A 15,243-nucleotide genomic window follows, 5' to 3' on the forward strand; every position below is an offset into this window, starting at 1 on the left:
CCAAGTGGCATGCAGGATCTTAATTCCTCAACCAGGGAATGAACCTGTGCCCCCTGCATTGGGAGCTTGGGGTCTTAACCACTGGACCACTAGGGAAGTCCCAGGAAATGTATTTTTATCAGTCTTCTTTTTAAATCAATTTAGACTGACTGTGAAGTATCAGGGGCTACAAACTAAGTAAAAGCCATGGAGGCCTTTCCCCTTTGCTGCTGCTGTTAAGTCGCCTCAGTCGTCCGACTGTGCGACCCCATAGATGGCAGCCCACCAGGCTTCCCTGTCCCTGGGATTCTCCAGGCAACAACACTGGAGTGGGTTGCCATTGCCTTCTCCTTTGACATAGACATTAAACTGCAGAGACTCAAGCATCAATTAATGCCAAGCCAGCTTGTTATTCCATAGCTAAATATTCTCTGGAGTTTTAAAAATTTAGTCTGGCCTTCTTCTTTTTTTTCTTTGACCACACTGTGATGCTTGTAGAATCTTAGTTCCCCATCCGGCATTGAACCCGGGCCCTTGGCAGTGAAAGCCCCGAGTCACAATCACTAGATCACCAGGAATTCCCTACTCAGGCCTTCTGATCAGAATGGCAGTTTGGTAGTTTTATAGCAGAAGTAGTCTAATTTTCTATAAGTTCTAAATTTCAATTTCTGTTTAAGGAAACACCAGTTCACCCAATATTACAAATTCTGCAGCAGGTGTTGAAGATCTTAACATCGTTCAAGTGACAGTTCCAGGTATAGAATTCTATCTGATTTTGTCATAATCTAGACTGTGTTTTTCATTTTGTTTTATTTTAACCATTTTGTGACATGGGTTAATCTCTTGGAGCTATTTCTTTGCTAAGTTCACCCTGTCAACTAAGGAAAGACATCTCTGATGCCTTAAATTTACAAATTTACAAAATGCTTACTTTTTGCTAAAAATAAATTGATAAGCCAGGTAAAGTACTTTCTCATGAGCTAATGGGTGTTTTCTCCAATGGCCTTTTGGGGTCGGGGGCAAATGCATGAATAAACTTTTTTTTTTTTTAGATAATGAGAAGGAAAGATTATCAAGCCTTGAAAAAATAAAACAACTAAGAGAACAAGTCAATGACCTTTTTAGCCGAAAATTTGGTATGTTTTTATATTGTTGCATATTCAGATTTTTGAATATATATTTGAAATATTTCTTTCTAATTGATTGCTTTAAGAAATTGATCTTCCTCTTAAGGAGCTGTGATCAAAATTAGTGTGTATTTTTATATGGAAACACTAATTACATAATAATAATAATAGCTATCTTTTGGCCAATAGGCACATGAAGAGATGTTCAACATTATTAATTATTAGAGATATGCAACTCAAAATCACAATGAGGTACCACCTCACACCAGATTGGCCATCATTTAAAAAATCTGCAAATAATAAATGCTGGGGAGGCTGTGGAGAAAAGAGAACCCTTCTACACTGTTGGTGGAAATAAGTTGGTGCAGCCACTATGGAGGACAGTATAGAGATTCCTTAGAAAACTAAGAATAGAACTACCATATGACCCAGCAATTCCATTTCCTGGCATATATTCAGACAAAACTATAATTCAAAAAGATACGTGCACCACTATGTTCATAGCAGCAGTCCTCACAATAGCCAAGACATGGAAACAGTCTAAATGTCTATCAACAGATGAATGGATAAAGACGTAGTACCTATGTATGATGGAATGCTGCTCAGCCACAAAAAATAATGAAATAATGCCATTTGCAGCAACATGGATGCAACTAGAGATTGTCATGCTAAGTGAAGTAAGTCATAAAGAGAAAGACAAACACTATATGATAGCACTTCTGTGGAATCTAAAATAGGACACAAATGAGCCTATCTATGAAACAGAACGATGGACACAGAACAGACTGGTGGTTGCCAAGGAGGAGGAGGTCGGGGGAGGGATGGAGTGGGAAGTTGGGGTTAGCAGATGTAAGCTTTTATAAATAGAATGGATAAACAGCAAAGTCATACTGTATAACATGGAAAAATATAGTCAATATCTATGATAAACCATAGTGGAAAAGAATATTTTAAAAAGAATATGTGTGTGTGTATCTATATATAGATAGATAGATAGATATGTACAACTAAATCACTTTGCTGTGCAACAGAAATTAACACATTATAAATTGACTATACTTCAATAAAAAATTTTTTTAAAAAGCTATCTTTATCAAATCATTATGCTGTATACCCAAAACTAATATAATGTTATATGTCAATTTTATCTCAATTTAAAAAATAATTATCATAGCTATCTTTGACTTACCGACTTCTTCCTGTGGCTAAGTATTGTTTTTAGCGTTTGACATATGATGAATCATTTAATCCTCAGAAAACCTTTTTAGGTAGATAATCCCTATTTCATGCATAGAGAAACTTGAGTCTGCTGTCCTACACACTCCCAATTTCAAAAATCACTAAAATCACTCTTGCATCCTAGCACGCCTGGAAAATAAAATAATGGCGGATCACCATTGTTATCACTTGACGCGAATAATTTTGAAAGCTTGACGTTAAAGATAAAGCTCAGTTTGGGAGAAGCAAGTAACAAATTGAGCTGGTTTCATGTGCATCTCACCACAGGTGAAGCCATTGGAGTGGATTTCCCTGTGAAAGTTCCCTACAGGAAGATCACCTTCAACCCTGGATGTGTGGTGATCGATGGCATGCCCCCGGGGGTGGTCTTCAAAGCCCCCGGCTACCTAGAAATCAGCTCCATGAGAAGAATCCTGGATGCTGCAGAGTTTATCAAATTCACAGTTCTCAGGTACGTGAGGGTTCCCTGCTGGGGCAGGAGAATGAGCTGCAGATCCTAACTTCCTCAAGGCGGACAAGTCAGGGGACACCGGGATTCTAACCCCAGCAGGTGGGCGGTGGGTCCTTGCAGTCAAGTCGGTCAACTGCTATGTGATACTGCCCCTCATATTCGGTTCATGGTGTTCTTTTTGAAAAATATTTATTTTAATTTAATTATTTGGCTGCACTGGGTCTTAGTTGCGGCTTTCGGGATCTTCATTGCAGCATGCAGGAAATTTTAGTTTCAGCATGTGGGATCTAGTTCCCTAGATCAAACCCAGGCATCTAACCCAGGCATCAAACCCAGGCCCCTTGCATTGGGAGCTCGAAGTCTTAACCACTGGACCACCAGGGAAGTCCCAGTTCATTGGCTTCTGCTTCTGGGAACTGTGTGTTTTAGCTCCCATTTCTTGGTTATTGGTGGGCAACCAGTCTTGCTTTAGCCGATAGCTGATGTCACAAAAGTTTGTCAAATAGAACTAAATTGGACAAGAGAGGAAAAGTGCCCTTGTTGCACTCACCAATGTCTCTTTTTCTCTTCAGACCACTTCCAGGTCTCGAGCTCAGCAATGGTGAGTATTCCAGGGGTGAGAAGATGGTTCCAGCCCCCAATGTGAGGTGTGAGCTGTCTTCAGGGACACTCACCATGGGGTCCTTGCTTCCTGAGCCTTGAGTCTCAGAGCAAAGCATGCCACTTTTTATTTATTTATTTGGCTGCTCTGGTTCTTAGTTGCAGCATGCAGGATCTTTAGTTACAGCATGTGGGACCTAGTTCCCCAACCAGGGATTGAACTCGGGTACCTCTGCATTGGGAGCTTGGAATCCTAGCTACTGGACCACCAGCGGCAAGTCCCAAAACATGTCGCTCTCTATGTTCATTTTTCCTGCTGCTTATAAAGCCCTTTAATTCCATTGCTTGTGTTTTCTTAGCCAGGCATTTTTTTCTCATATTAGTTTGGCAGAACTTGCAGTGAGTGATGGCACACCACACTCTTATTCAAGAGTCTTTATGCTGGAGGAAGGTGCTCATAATACTGAACTACTGCTGCTCCACCTTAGCTGGTAAATAGTACCCGCCTGGCCACCCCAGTCCCACCGCCAGGATCTCTAACCACTGACCTCCCCACAGTTCAGAACCAGCACGGCTCCTGCCTGCCGCAGCAGGGCTCCCAGAACCCGCTCCAGTCAGTGCTGAGGCTGACTTCTGTTCTGATGGAGCGATGCTCCAGCCTTTCTGCTTGTTTAATTTCATTTTAATTTAAAACTTTTTTTTTGGCTGCACCACTTGGTATGTGGGATCTTAGTTCCCCAGTCAGGGATCGAACCCACGCCTCATGCAGTAGAAGTTCGGCTTAACCACTAGACCACTGGGGAAGTCCAGATATTTTTCATGTCTCCCCTAGAGTCCTTGCAAGCAAGTCAAAATCCTATTGGATATTAAAGCGGACAATGTAACTCTCAAAGACCTGCGGTATAGCACAGGGAACTATACCCATCTTGCATTAACCTATAATGGAAAAGAGTCTAAAAAAGAACATATGTATATAATACCTGAAACTAACACAACAACATTGTAAGTCAACTATATTTCGATGTAAATTTTTAAAAATAAGGTAGTTCTAGAAGAAAAAAAAAAAAAGCAGAAAATGTAGAGATGGTTCCAAAAGTTTGAATCACTAGAGAACCTCCTCACTTAAATTTTGGAAGCTCTGAACTTCCTTGGAAATCCAGTGGTTAAAACTTCACCTCCAGTGCTGGGGGTGCAGGTTTCGATCCCTGGTCAGGGAACTCAGATATCCCACATGCCTCAGGTCCAAAAAAGTCAAAACCTAAAACAGGAGCAATCTTGTAACAAATTCAATAAAGACTTTAAAAATGGTCCATCTCAAAAAAAATTTTTTTTTTATTTTTGGAAGCAAAACTCTTCTCTTGAAATGCACAGTTATTATTCCTAAATTCATCTGGTTGCTAAATAGCTTTGTGCCTTTTTAAGAGCTTTATTGTGGCATAATTTACATACCATAACATTCACTTGTGCAAACTGTACACAGTCCAGTGATTTTTCTCAGTAAAGTTACAGAGTTGTGCAACCGTCACCATAATCTAATACTAGAACATTTCCATCATCCCCCAAAGATTCCTCCTACCCATTTCTAGTCATTTCCCATTCCCACCCCCAGCCCCAGGCAACTACTGAATTGACTGTCTCTGTCTGCATTTCCTTAAAGTGAATTTTTATACCCATGTTCTCTCGAAGTAAAGCTCACATACATTGTGGCCCATTTCTTTACACTGAAACCACGTAAGTTCTGTGAGGATCTGTGGCTGTCACCAGGTCTTTTGGGACTCATAGCAGGTAAATCATATGCCTTCTGTACTCATCCCCTTCTCTGTTATTTCAAAATTCTCTTGAAAAGCCATTGAAAAAAAAAAATGTCCAACTCTTTGGACTATAGCCCGCCAGACTCCTCTGTCTGTGGGATTTTTCAGGCAAGAATGCTGGAGTAGGCTGCCATTTCCTCTTCCAGGGGATCTTCTTGACCCAGGGATCGAACTTGAGTCTTCTGTGTCTCCTGCATTGCAAGCAGATTCTTTACCTGCTGAATCATCAGGGAAACCCAATATGTTAAAATGCAAATACAATCTCAAACCATTCTCATTTACACCAGGTGGAACAAACATAGCCACTTACAAAGACGTCTTTCATTTGACTCATCAACCTTTTAAAAAAGGGAATTAGTGGCCAATACGGAAAAACCAGGGGCTTTTTCATAAAAATTCATTTCCAGGTTTTCTTTAGATCCAGCCAGCGTGGGGCCATGCTCCCTCAGCAATAGTTTGCTGGCCCTGAGTGTCCCCAGCCCCACCCCCACCTCTGCAGAGCTGGGTCACCCTCCAGTTAACCCACGCCCCCAGCCACCTTATCCCCTGCATTTGTCATCATGCTTTTGCTGATGTTTTTCTAATAGTCAAGAGAAAAGTGAACTCTTTCTTGTCTCCATGTCTCTATCAAAAGTGGGAAAAAGGAAGATAGATCAAGAGGGCCGTGTATTCCAAGAAAAGTGGGAGAGAGCTTATTTCTTCGTGGAAGTGCAGAACATCCCTACCTGTTTAATATGCAAACAGAGCATGTCGGTGTCCAAAGAGTACAACCTGAGACGCCATTATCAAACCAACCACAGCAAGCACTATGACCAGTACACCGAGCAGATGCGTGATGAGAAGCTCCAGGAGCTCAAGGAAGGGCTCAGAAAGTATCTCCTAGGGTCATCAGACATCGTGTGTCCCGAGCAAAAACAAGCGTTTGCCAAGGCGAGTCCGAGGGAAAGTGCTGCCATCCAGCCCGTGGAAGACGTAGCTGGGAACCTGTGGGAGAAGTTACGTGAAAAAATCAGGTCTTTTGTGGCTTATTCCATTGCCATCGACGAGATCACAGATATAAACAACACCACGCAGTTGGCCATCTTCATCCGGGGAGTCGATGAGAATTTTGATGTGTCAGAAGAACTTTTAGATACGGTGCCCATGACGGGCACGAAGTCTGGAAACGAGATCTTTTTGCGTGTTGAGAAAAGTCTGAAAAAGTTTAATATCGACTGGTCGAAACTAGTCAGCGTGGCCTCTACTGGCACCCCTGCCATGATAGACGCCAGCGATGGGCTGGTCACGAAACTCAAGTCCAAGGTGGCGATGGTTTGCAAGGGCTCCGACCTGAAGTCCGTGTGTTGCATCATCCACCCGGAGTCACTCTGTGCTCAGAAGTTGAAGATGGACCACATCATGAGCGTGGTAGTTAACGCCGTGAACTGGATCTGCTCCCGCGGACTGAACCACAGCGAGTTCACGACTTTGCTCTATGAGCTGGACTGCCAATACGGCAGCCTCCTGTACTACACGGAGATTAAGTGGCTCAGCCGTGGGCTGGTGCTGAAGAGGTTCTTTGAATCCTTGGAAGAGATTGACTCCTTCATGTCCTCCAGGGGCAAGCCCCTGCCTCAGCTGAGCTCTCAAGATTGGATCAAAGACTTGGCCTTCTTGGTGGACATGACCATGCACCTGAACACGTTGAACATCTCCCTGCAAGGGCATTCCCAAATCGTGACTCAGATGTACGACTTGATTCGGGCCTTCTTGGCCAAACTGTGCCTCTGGGAGACTCATCTGGCCAGGAATAACCTGGCCCACTTTCCCACCCTGAAATCAGTTTCCAGGGACGAAAGCGACGGCCTGAACTACATTCCCAAAATCGTGGAGCTGAAGACAGAGTTCCAGAAAAGACTGTCTGATTTCAAACTCTACGAAAGTGAACTGACCCTGTTCAGCTCCCCTTTCTCCATGAAGATCGAGAGCGTCCAGGAAGCCCTGCAGATGGAGGTGATTGACCTGCAGTGCAACACGGCCCTGAAAACCAAATACGACAAGGTTGGAATACCAGAATTCTACAAATACCTCTGGGGCAGTTACCCCAAGTACAAGACTCACTGTGCCAAGATCCTCTCGATGTTTGGGAGCACCTACATTTGTGAACAGCTCTTTTCCATTATGAAACTGAGTAAAGCTGAGTACTGCTCCCAGCTGAAGGACTCCCAGTGGGATTCCGTACTGCACATCTCGACGTGACAAAAACACGCTCCGCTCCCGCACGGTCCCGGGGGCTGGAAGCCTAGAATCCTCTAGGTCCGAGGGGTTGCGAGGTGAAAACATGTTATTAAATATTTCTGGTTTTCTTTTTTTTCCAGTTTGACTCGGAAATATCATTTGCAGTTAGCATACCTGTTTGTATGACATTCTGTGCTTCCCCATAGCCCAGTAAAAAAAAAAAAAATCAAGAAAGTTTTACTGTATTTCTAGTAGTTGACTCTTCTTACGCCTGGCCTGTTTCACTCACTCCCAAGCTTGCTTAGCCCTGTGGGCATTGGGACTGCATCCTGAAGTTTAAACCGGAGAGAGAGATGGAGTTATACATACACGCACATCTACCTCCCTGTCATTTGCATGGTATTCCATGTGACTTCATATGTTTCCAAATTGAAGGAGAATCAGAGACATGTTCACATACTGTGGTGTCTCTGCCTTCCCACGAAACCAGAAAGGTGGGACTTAAAATAGAAACTCCCATTGTAAAGCAACTATTATTGTTGCGTGGTCGCTGGGTCCTGTCTCTTTCACGACCCCACGGTCTATAGCCCACCAGGCTCCTCTATCCATGAGATTTCCCAGGCAAGAATACTGGAATGAGTTGGAATTTCCTTCTCCTGGGGATCTTCCCAACTCAGGGATCGAACCCACATCTCCTGCCTTGGTCGGCGGATTTTTTACACTGAGCCACCTGGGAAGCCCAAAGCAACTATACTTCAATAAAAATTAGTAAAAATAAAAGCAGATGATGATGATGGAAAGCAAAAGACAATAGAAAATCCAAAAATAAATAACATAGGCTTTCAAAGACTAAGTTGAAGTTTGGAGGCTTTTTTTTAAACCTTTATTTGAAATAATTTCAAATGCATAGAAAAGTTAAAGAAATGAAAAGTGCATGAAGAATAGTTAATTCCCTTTTGCCAGATTCTCATATTGTTTTATCATCTGTTTGTTCTCTTCCCCCCATCTCTCTCTTGTGTGTATGTATGTGTGTGTACATTTCCTGTGTGTATAAGTGTCTTGTTTATGATTATCTGTATAAGTGTATAAACATATGTGCATAGTTCTTTTCTGAACCGGTTAAGAGGAAGTTACAACTTGTTTATCTCTAAATACTTTTGGGAGTATTTTTAAGAAGAAGGATATTCTTGGCCATAACCATGATTTAGTTACCAATTCCAGTAAATTGAATACTGGTGCAATATTTTTATCTAGTTTAGCAATCATACTCCAATTTTGTCAGTTGACCAAATTACTTTTCCTTTGTAGCATTTTTCCCTTGGAGGGTTGTCATATAGATGCACCTGAAACTAACACAACACTGTAAATTAACTATACTTCAATTTTTAACAAATCATCCAAAGTTACAAAAATTTATTAACTCAAAAAAAAAAAAAAAGCATAGATACAGATCAATGCAAAGCAATAGAGCAAAACAATGGAATGGGAAAGACTAGAGATCTCTTCAAGAAAATTAAAGATACCAAGGCAATATTTCATGCAAAGCTGAGCACAATAAAGGACAGAAATGGTATGGACCTAACAGAAGCAGAAGATATTAAGAAGAGGTGGCAAGAATACACAGAAGAACTATACAAAAAAGATCTTCACAACCCAGATAATGACGATGGTGTGATCGTCTGACCTAGAACCAGACATCCTAGAATTCGAAGTCAAGTGGGCCTTAGGAAGCATCACTACAAACAAAGCTAGTGGAGGTGATGGAATTCCAGTTGAGCTATTTCAAATCCTAAAAGATGATGCTGTGAAAGTGTTGCACTCAACATGCCAGCAAATTTGGAAAACTCAGCAGTGGCCACAGGACTGGAAAAAGTCAGTTTTCATTCCAATCCCAAAGAAAGGCAATGCCAAAGAATGCTCAAACTACTGCACAATTGCACTCATCTCACATGCTAGCAAAGTGATGCTCAAAATTCTCCAAGCCAGGCCTCAACAGTACGTGAACCATGAACTTCCAGATGTTCAAGCTGGTTTTAGAAAAGGCAGAGGAACCAGAGATCAAATTGCCAAAATCTGTTGTATCATCGAAAAAGCAAGAGAGTTCCAGAGAAACATCTACTTCTGCTTTATTGACTACGCCAAAGCCTTGACTGTGTGGCTCACAACAAGCTGGAAAATTCTTAAAGAGATGGGAATACCAGACCACCTGACCTGCCTCCTGAGAAACCTGTATGCAGGTCAAGAAGCAACAGTTAGAACTGGATATGGAACAACAGACTGGTTCCAAATCAGAAAGGAGTACGTCAAGGCTGTATATTGTCACTCTACTTATTTAACTTACATGCAGAGTATATCATGAGAAATGCTGGGCTGGATGAAACACAAGCTGGAATCAAGATTGCCGGGAGAAATATCAATAACCTCAGATATGCAGATGACACCACACTTATAGCAGAAAGCGAAGAAGAACTAAAGAGCCTCTTGAAAGTGAAAGAGGAGAGTGAAAAAGTTGGCTTAAAACTCAACATTCAGAAAACTAAGATCATGGCATCTGGTCCCATCACTTCATGGGAAATAGATGGGCAAACAGTGGAAACAGTGACAAACTTTATTTTGAGGGGCTCCAAAATCACTGCAGATGGTGACTGTAGCCATGAAATTAAAAGACACTTGCTCCTTGGAAGAAAATTTATGACCAACCTAGAAAGTGAAAGTGAAGTCACTCAGTCGTGTCTGACTCTTTGCGACCCCGTCGACCCACCAGACTCCTTCATCCATAGGATTCTCCAGGCAGGAATACTGGAGTGGGTTGCCGTTTCCTTCTCCAGGGGATCTTCCCAACCCAGGAATCGAACCCAGGTCTCCCACATGCAGGTAGATGCTTTAACCTCTGAGCCACCAGGGAAGCCCAACCTAGACAGCATATTAAAAAGCAGAGACATTACTTTGCCAACAAAGGTCCACCTAGTCAAAGCTATGGTTTTTCCAGTAGTCATACATGGATGTGAGAGTTGGACTATAAAGAAAGCTGAGCGCTGAAGAATTGATGGTTTGAACTGTGGTGTTGGAGAAGACTCTTGAGAGTCCCTTGGACTGTAAGAAGATCCACCCAGTCCATCCTAAAGGAAATCAGTCCTGAATATTCATTGGAAGGACTGATGCTAAAGTTGAAACTCCAATACTTTGGCCACCTGAGGTGAAGAACTGACTCATTGGAAAAGACCCTGATGGCTGGGAAAGTTTGAAGGTGGGAGGAGAAGGAGACAACAGAGGATGAGATGGTTGGATGACATCACCAACTCAATGGACATGAGTTTAAGTAAACTCTGGAAGTTGGTGATGGACAGGGAGGCCTGACATGCTGCAGTCCATGGGGTCACAGAGAGTCAGACACAAGTGAGTGACTGAACTGAACTGAAATGAACAGGTATAAAGTTAGAGATATGTGTTCTTAGTATCTATTAGTTGCTGGAATTAGTGACCCAAAATTGCGAATACTTTCCAGATTTGGAGGAATTAATCTGATTAGGGTACAAGAGGGTTGGAGATCCTACCTGACGACGCATCCAGGAAGCAATGGGGGAAAAGGCTTTGATGGAAATTAAAGGAAGCTGACGGGAGGAGAGACCAGCCTCCAACTGGTCACCCTGTGGAGGGGACCCCGGCCCAGCTGGGGCCTGAATGGATGTCCTCAGACAGGAATGACCCACGCTGGGCAGTTCCTGTCCTTAGGAGGTTGACTGCAGGTCCAGCTGGGGCTGAGGCTCACTTCCCGGGAAGTGAGTCCGGTGACTTCCAGACTGGTTTACAGTGAGAGTTTCGGGAGGCCACCTGCTGATGTACCAGAGCAGAAGTTGACTCAGCATAAGAGGCATGGTCCTGCAAACCCTGCCGGGAAATACCAGCCCCCAGGTTTTCAGACAGTCAGCTGGGGCTCAGAATGATTAAGTGGCCTGCCTGAGGCCACATAGCCAGGAAAGGATTCAATCCCGGGTCCGCATGACTCCGAAGTCCATGTTCTTCTTCCTTTTCTAAGCAGCCACCATGCGTCTGTGGAGACCTAGGAGGCATCCGTCTTAGAGCCTTGCTCATCCCTGTCGCCTGTGGCTCCCTGGTGGTTAGCCTATTATTAGGGAGAGGACCACAGCGTTCAGCCAGGGCTGGCTTCTGTTGGCTGGGCTATTCATGGGACTGTTTTACTTTGATTCAACTGCCAAGGTCCCCAACTTCCTTCTTGACCTGTAGAGTGTCCTGACCAGCACAATCACTTGTATGACTGAGCCAAGACTGGGAGAAACTGACTTCTCTCTTAAGTGACCAGCCTTGTCCAGCCTCACTCATATACCGCTTCCCACACAGGAACAGAAGCGCTCCGTGCCTCCCACAGCCTTGGGGACAAGCTGTCTTCTATCAGTCAGCTCAGTTCAGTTCAGTCGCTCAGTCGTGTCTGACTCTTTGCAGCCCCGTGGACTGCAGCATGCCAGGCTTCCCTGTCCATCACCAACTCCCGGAGCTTGCTCAAAACTCCTGTCCATCCAGTCGGTGATGTCATCCAACCATCTCATCCTCTGTCGTCCCCTTCTCCTCCTGCCTTCAATCTTTCCCAGCATGAGGGCCTTTTCTAATGAGTCAGCTGTTTGCATCAGGTGGCCAAAGTGTTAGAGCTTCAGCTTCAGCATCAGTCTTTCCAATGAATATTCAGGAGTGATTTCCTTTAGGATTGACTGGTTTGATCTCCTTGCAGTCCAAGGGACTCTCAAGAGTCTTCTCCAACACCAGAGTTCAAAAGCATCAGTTCTTCGGCAGTCAGATTTCTTTAAGGTCCAACTCTGTTTTTTATAAGATTTGCAATTCTAGTTTGCACTGTAGTGTCTTTGCATCTGGAGAAAGACCCATCAGCAGAGATGTGAAGGCCCTGGGCCAGCTGCAGTGCTGGAATGGGTGGTAATAATTGCTTTCTGGTACAACTCCCTAACTGGGCAGGCTCTCTGAATAGTCAGAGGCACCCTGTCTCTATAGCCAATTTACAATCCTCTGTGTGTTTGATAAGCTATTGTCCTTCACTGAATATTCACAGCTCTTAAATTAGCCAAGACCCCCACTGTTTCTCAGGGAGGGAAAACTGGGTAAATGTTCAAATTTCTGTGCCCCTTCTATGCCTTAGCAATCACCCCAGGACAGCTATTGTCAATTAAATCTCGAATGCAAGATCAATTATATTCTCCTATTTATATTTGCCAGTTTAAAAAATGTTTATTCAATTTATTTAAACTAAAATAAATAACCAATTCACCCATTTCTTCTACCTTGTCACCTCCCACCTCTTACAGCCATCAGCCTGTTTTCTATATGTTGTTTTTTGTTTGCCTTTTAGATTCCACATATAAGAGAGATAATACACTCTTTGTCTTTCTCTGCCTGACTTCACTTAGCATAATGCCCTCAAATGCCATTCACTTTGTTGCAAGTGGTAAGATTTTATTATTTTTTATGGCTGAATAATATTCCATTTTATATTTATGCCACAATTTCTTTATCTAGTCATCCACTGATGGCCACTTAGGTTGTCTCTATATCTTGGCTATTGTAAATGATGCTGCAGTGAACTTCAAGATGCAGTTGTCTTTTTCAATTAGTGTTTTCCTTTTTTTTTCTTTTTTTTTAGTGTTTTCATTTTCTTCATATAATTCTGATAGAACTCCTGGATCATATGGTAGTTCTGTTTTTAATCTTTTTTGAGAAATGAACGTGGTGAGATCACACATCATTTTCTTGTTCCTGATCTTAGAGGAAAAGCTGTTAGCTTTTCACCACTGAATTTGATGTTCTATGTACTCCTTACACACGGCCTTTACTATGTTGAGGTATGTTCCCTACATATCCGCTTGGTTGAGTATTCTTGTCATAAATGGATGTTGAATCTTGTCAAATGCTTCTTCTGCATCTACTGAGATGATCATATGATTTTCAACCTTCATGTTGTTAATATGGTGTATCATTGACTGATTATTGAACCACTGTTGCATCCCTGGAATAAATTCCGCTTGATCATGCAGTGTGATCAAAGGTATTGTTGAATTCTGTTTACTAGTATTCTTTGAAGAATTTTGTATCTAGGGTAATCAGAGATATTGGCCTGTAATTTTCTTGTTTTGTGGCATCCTTTGTCAGGGTAACGGTGGCCTCGTAAAATACATTTGAAAGAGTTCCCCTCTCACAAATTTTTTGGAAGAGTTTGATAAAGATTGATCTTATAATAACTGTTCTTTGAATGTTTGGTAGAATTCACCAGTGAAGCCATCTGGTCCTGGACTTTTGCTTGTTGAGAGTTTTTTGTTTCTTTGTTTTGCTGATTCAAACTCCTAACCTCTTTGCTAACAATTGGTCTGTTTCATTTGAGATTTTCATTTCAGATTTTCTATTTCATTATGATTCAAGCTTTGTAGATTGTATGTTTCCAGCAATTTATCCATTTCTCCTTGGTTGCCCAGTTTATCCATTTCGTTTGGCATATAATTGTCCATAGTAGTCCCTTCTGATCCTTTGTATTCTGTGGTATCAGCTGTAACATCTCCTCTTTTATTTCTGATTTGAGTCCTCTCTCTTTTTCTCTTGCTGAATCTAGCTAAAAGTTTGTCAATTTTGTTTATATTTTCTAAGAACCAGTTCTTAGTTTCATTGATCTTTTCTATTGTCTTTTCAGTCTTTATTTCATTTATTTCTGCTATAATTTTTGTTCCTTCCTTCTTCCTATTAACTTTGGGCTTCATTTGCTCTTTTTTTTTTTTCTAGTTCCTTGGGGTGTACAGTTAGGTTGCTTGAGACTTTTCTTGTTTCTTGAGGTAAGCATTTATTGCTATGAACTTCCCTCTCAGAGCTGCTTTTACTGCATTTCATAAGTTTTGGTATGTTTCACTTCTGTTTTCATTTGTCTCAAGGTGTTTTTGTTTCTCTTTTGATTTTTTTCTTTGACTCATTGGTTGTTTATAACTTGTTTAACCTCCACATTTGTGAGTCTTCCAGTTTTCTTCCTGTAATTAATTTCTAGTTTCATACCACCATGACTGAAAAAAATGTTTAATATGACTTCAATCCTCTTATATTTGTTAAAACTAGTTTTGCAATCCAATATATGATTTATCTTGGAAAACACTTACTGATTTTCTGGGTAGATGACCTGTTCATTAATGTAAACAGAGTATTAAAGTCCCCTCCTATTATTGTATTGTTGTCGGTTTCTCCCTTTGGGTCTGTTAATATTCGCTTTGTATATGTTAGTGCTCCTATGTTGGGTGCATAAATATTTACAAATGTTATATCCCCTTATAAAGGATTGACCCCTTTATTGTTATGGAATGCCTTTGTCTCTTATTACAGTCTTTGTTACAAAGTCTATTTTCTCTAAGTATAGCTACTCCAGCAGTTTCTGTTTGCATGAATGTCTCTCTCCATTTCTTCCCTTTCAGTTTATGGTGTGTGTTTCCCTAAACCTAAATTACAGGGTTTTTTTGGGCAATCAAAGTGTACAAGCAAAGCCAACTACAGCCCTGACCCGCACCCACACCACCCCGCCCCGCCCCAGCTATGCACTGTGTCCACTCTTCTTCAGGACTCTTCTGCAGTGAGGCCAGAGTTCAAGCAGGCAGTCTGTTCAGGCGAACAGCCAGAAGAAGCTGGCGCTTCCTCTTGCACTTGGCCTTGTGCAAACTTGGTCTTGGCCAAGGCCAGAGAAGTATGCAACCGGACCTCAGTTCTTGCAACTTCCCCAACAGACCTCACAGCCTCCAGTCCTAAGTCTAGAAATATCAAGGGCGTTGCC

The 15,243-nt window shown here is 42.2% G+C and overlaps 1 protein-coding gene across 4 annotated transcripts in view; it reads left to right on the forward strand.

Annotated features, from left to right (window-relative positions):
* LOC136160739 (general transcription factor II-I repeat domain-containing protein 2) overlaps window positions 1–7,669 on the forward strand; it is a 46,774-nt gene extending 39,105 nt beyond the window's left edge. For all 4 annotated transcript variants that reach the window (XM_065924781.1, XM_065924783.1, XM_065924785.1 and 1 more), the window contains 5 exons: window positions 657–734; window positions 1,032–1,115; window positions 2,613–2,796; window positions 3,369–3,397; window positions 5,842–7,669. In XM_065924781.1, coding sequence (XP_065780853.1) covers window positions 657–734; window positions 1,032–1,115; window positions 2,613–2,796; window positions 3,369–3,397; window positions 5,842–7,445 — 1,979 coding nt within the window. In that variant the 3' untranslated portion in view covers window positions 7,446–7,669. The remainder of the gene's footprint in view (window positions 1–656; window positions 735–1,031; window positions 1,116–2,612; window positions 2,797–3,368; window positions 3,398–5,841) is intronic.
* Window positions 7,670–15,243: the final 7,574 nt, after the last annotated feature.

Source organism: Muntiacus reevesi, chromosome 2 (genome assembly GCF_963930625.1).
Source record: "Muntiacus reevesi chromosome 2, mMunRee1.1, whole genome shotgun sequence".
Classification (NCBI taxonomy): domain Eukaryota; kingdom Metazoa; phylum Chordata; class Mammalia; order Artiodactyla; family Cervidae; genus Muntiacus; species Muntiacus reevesi.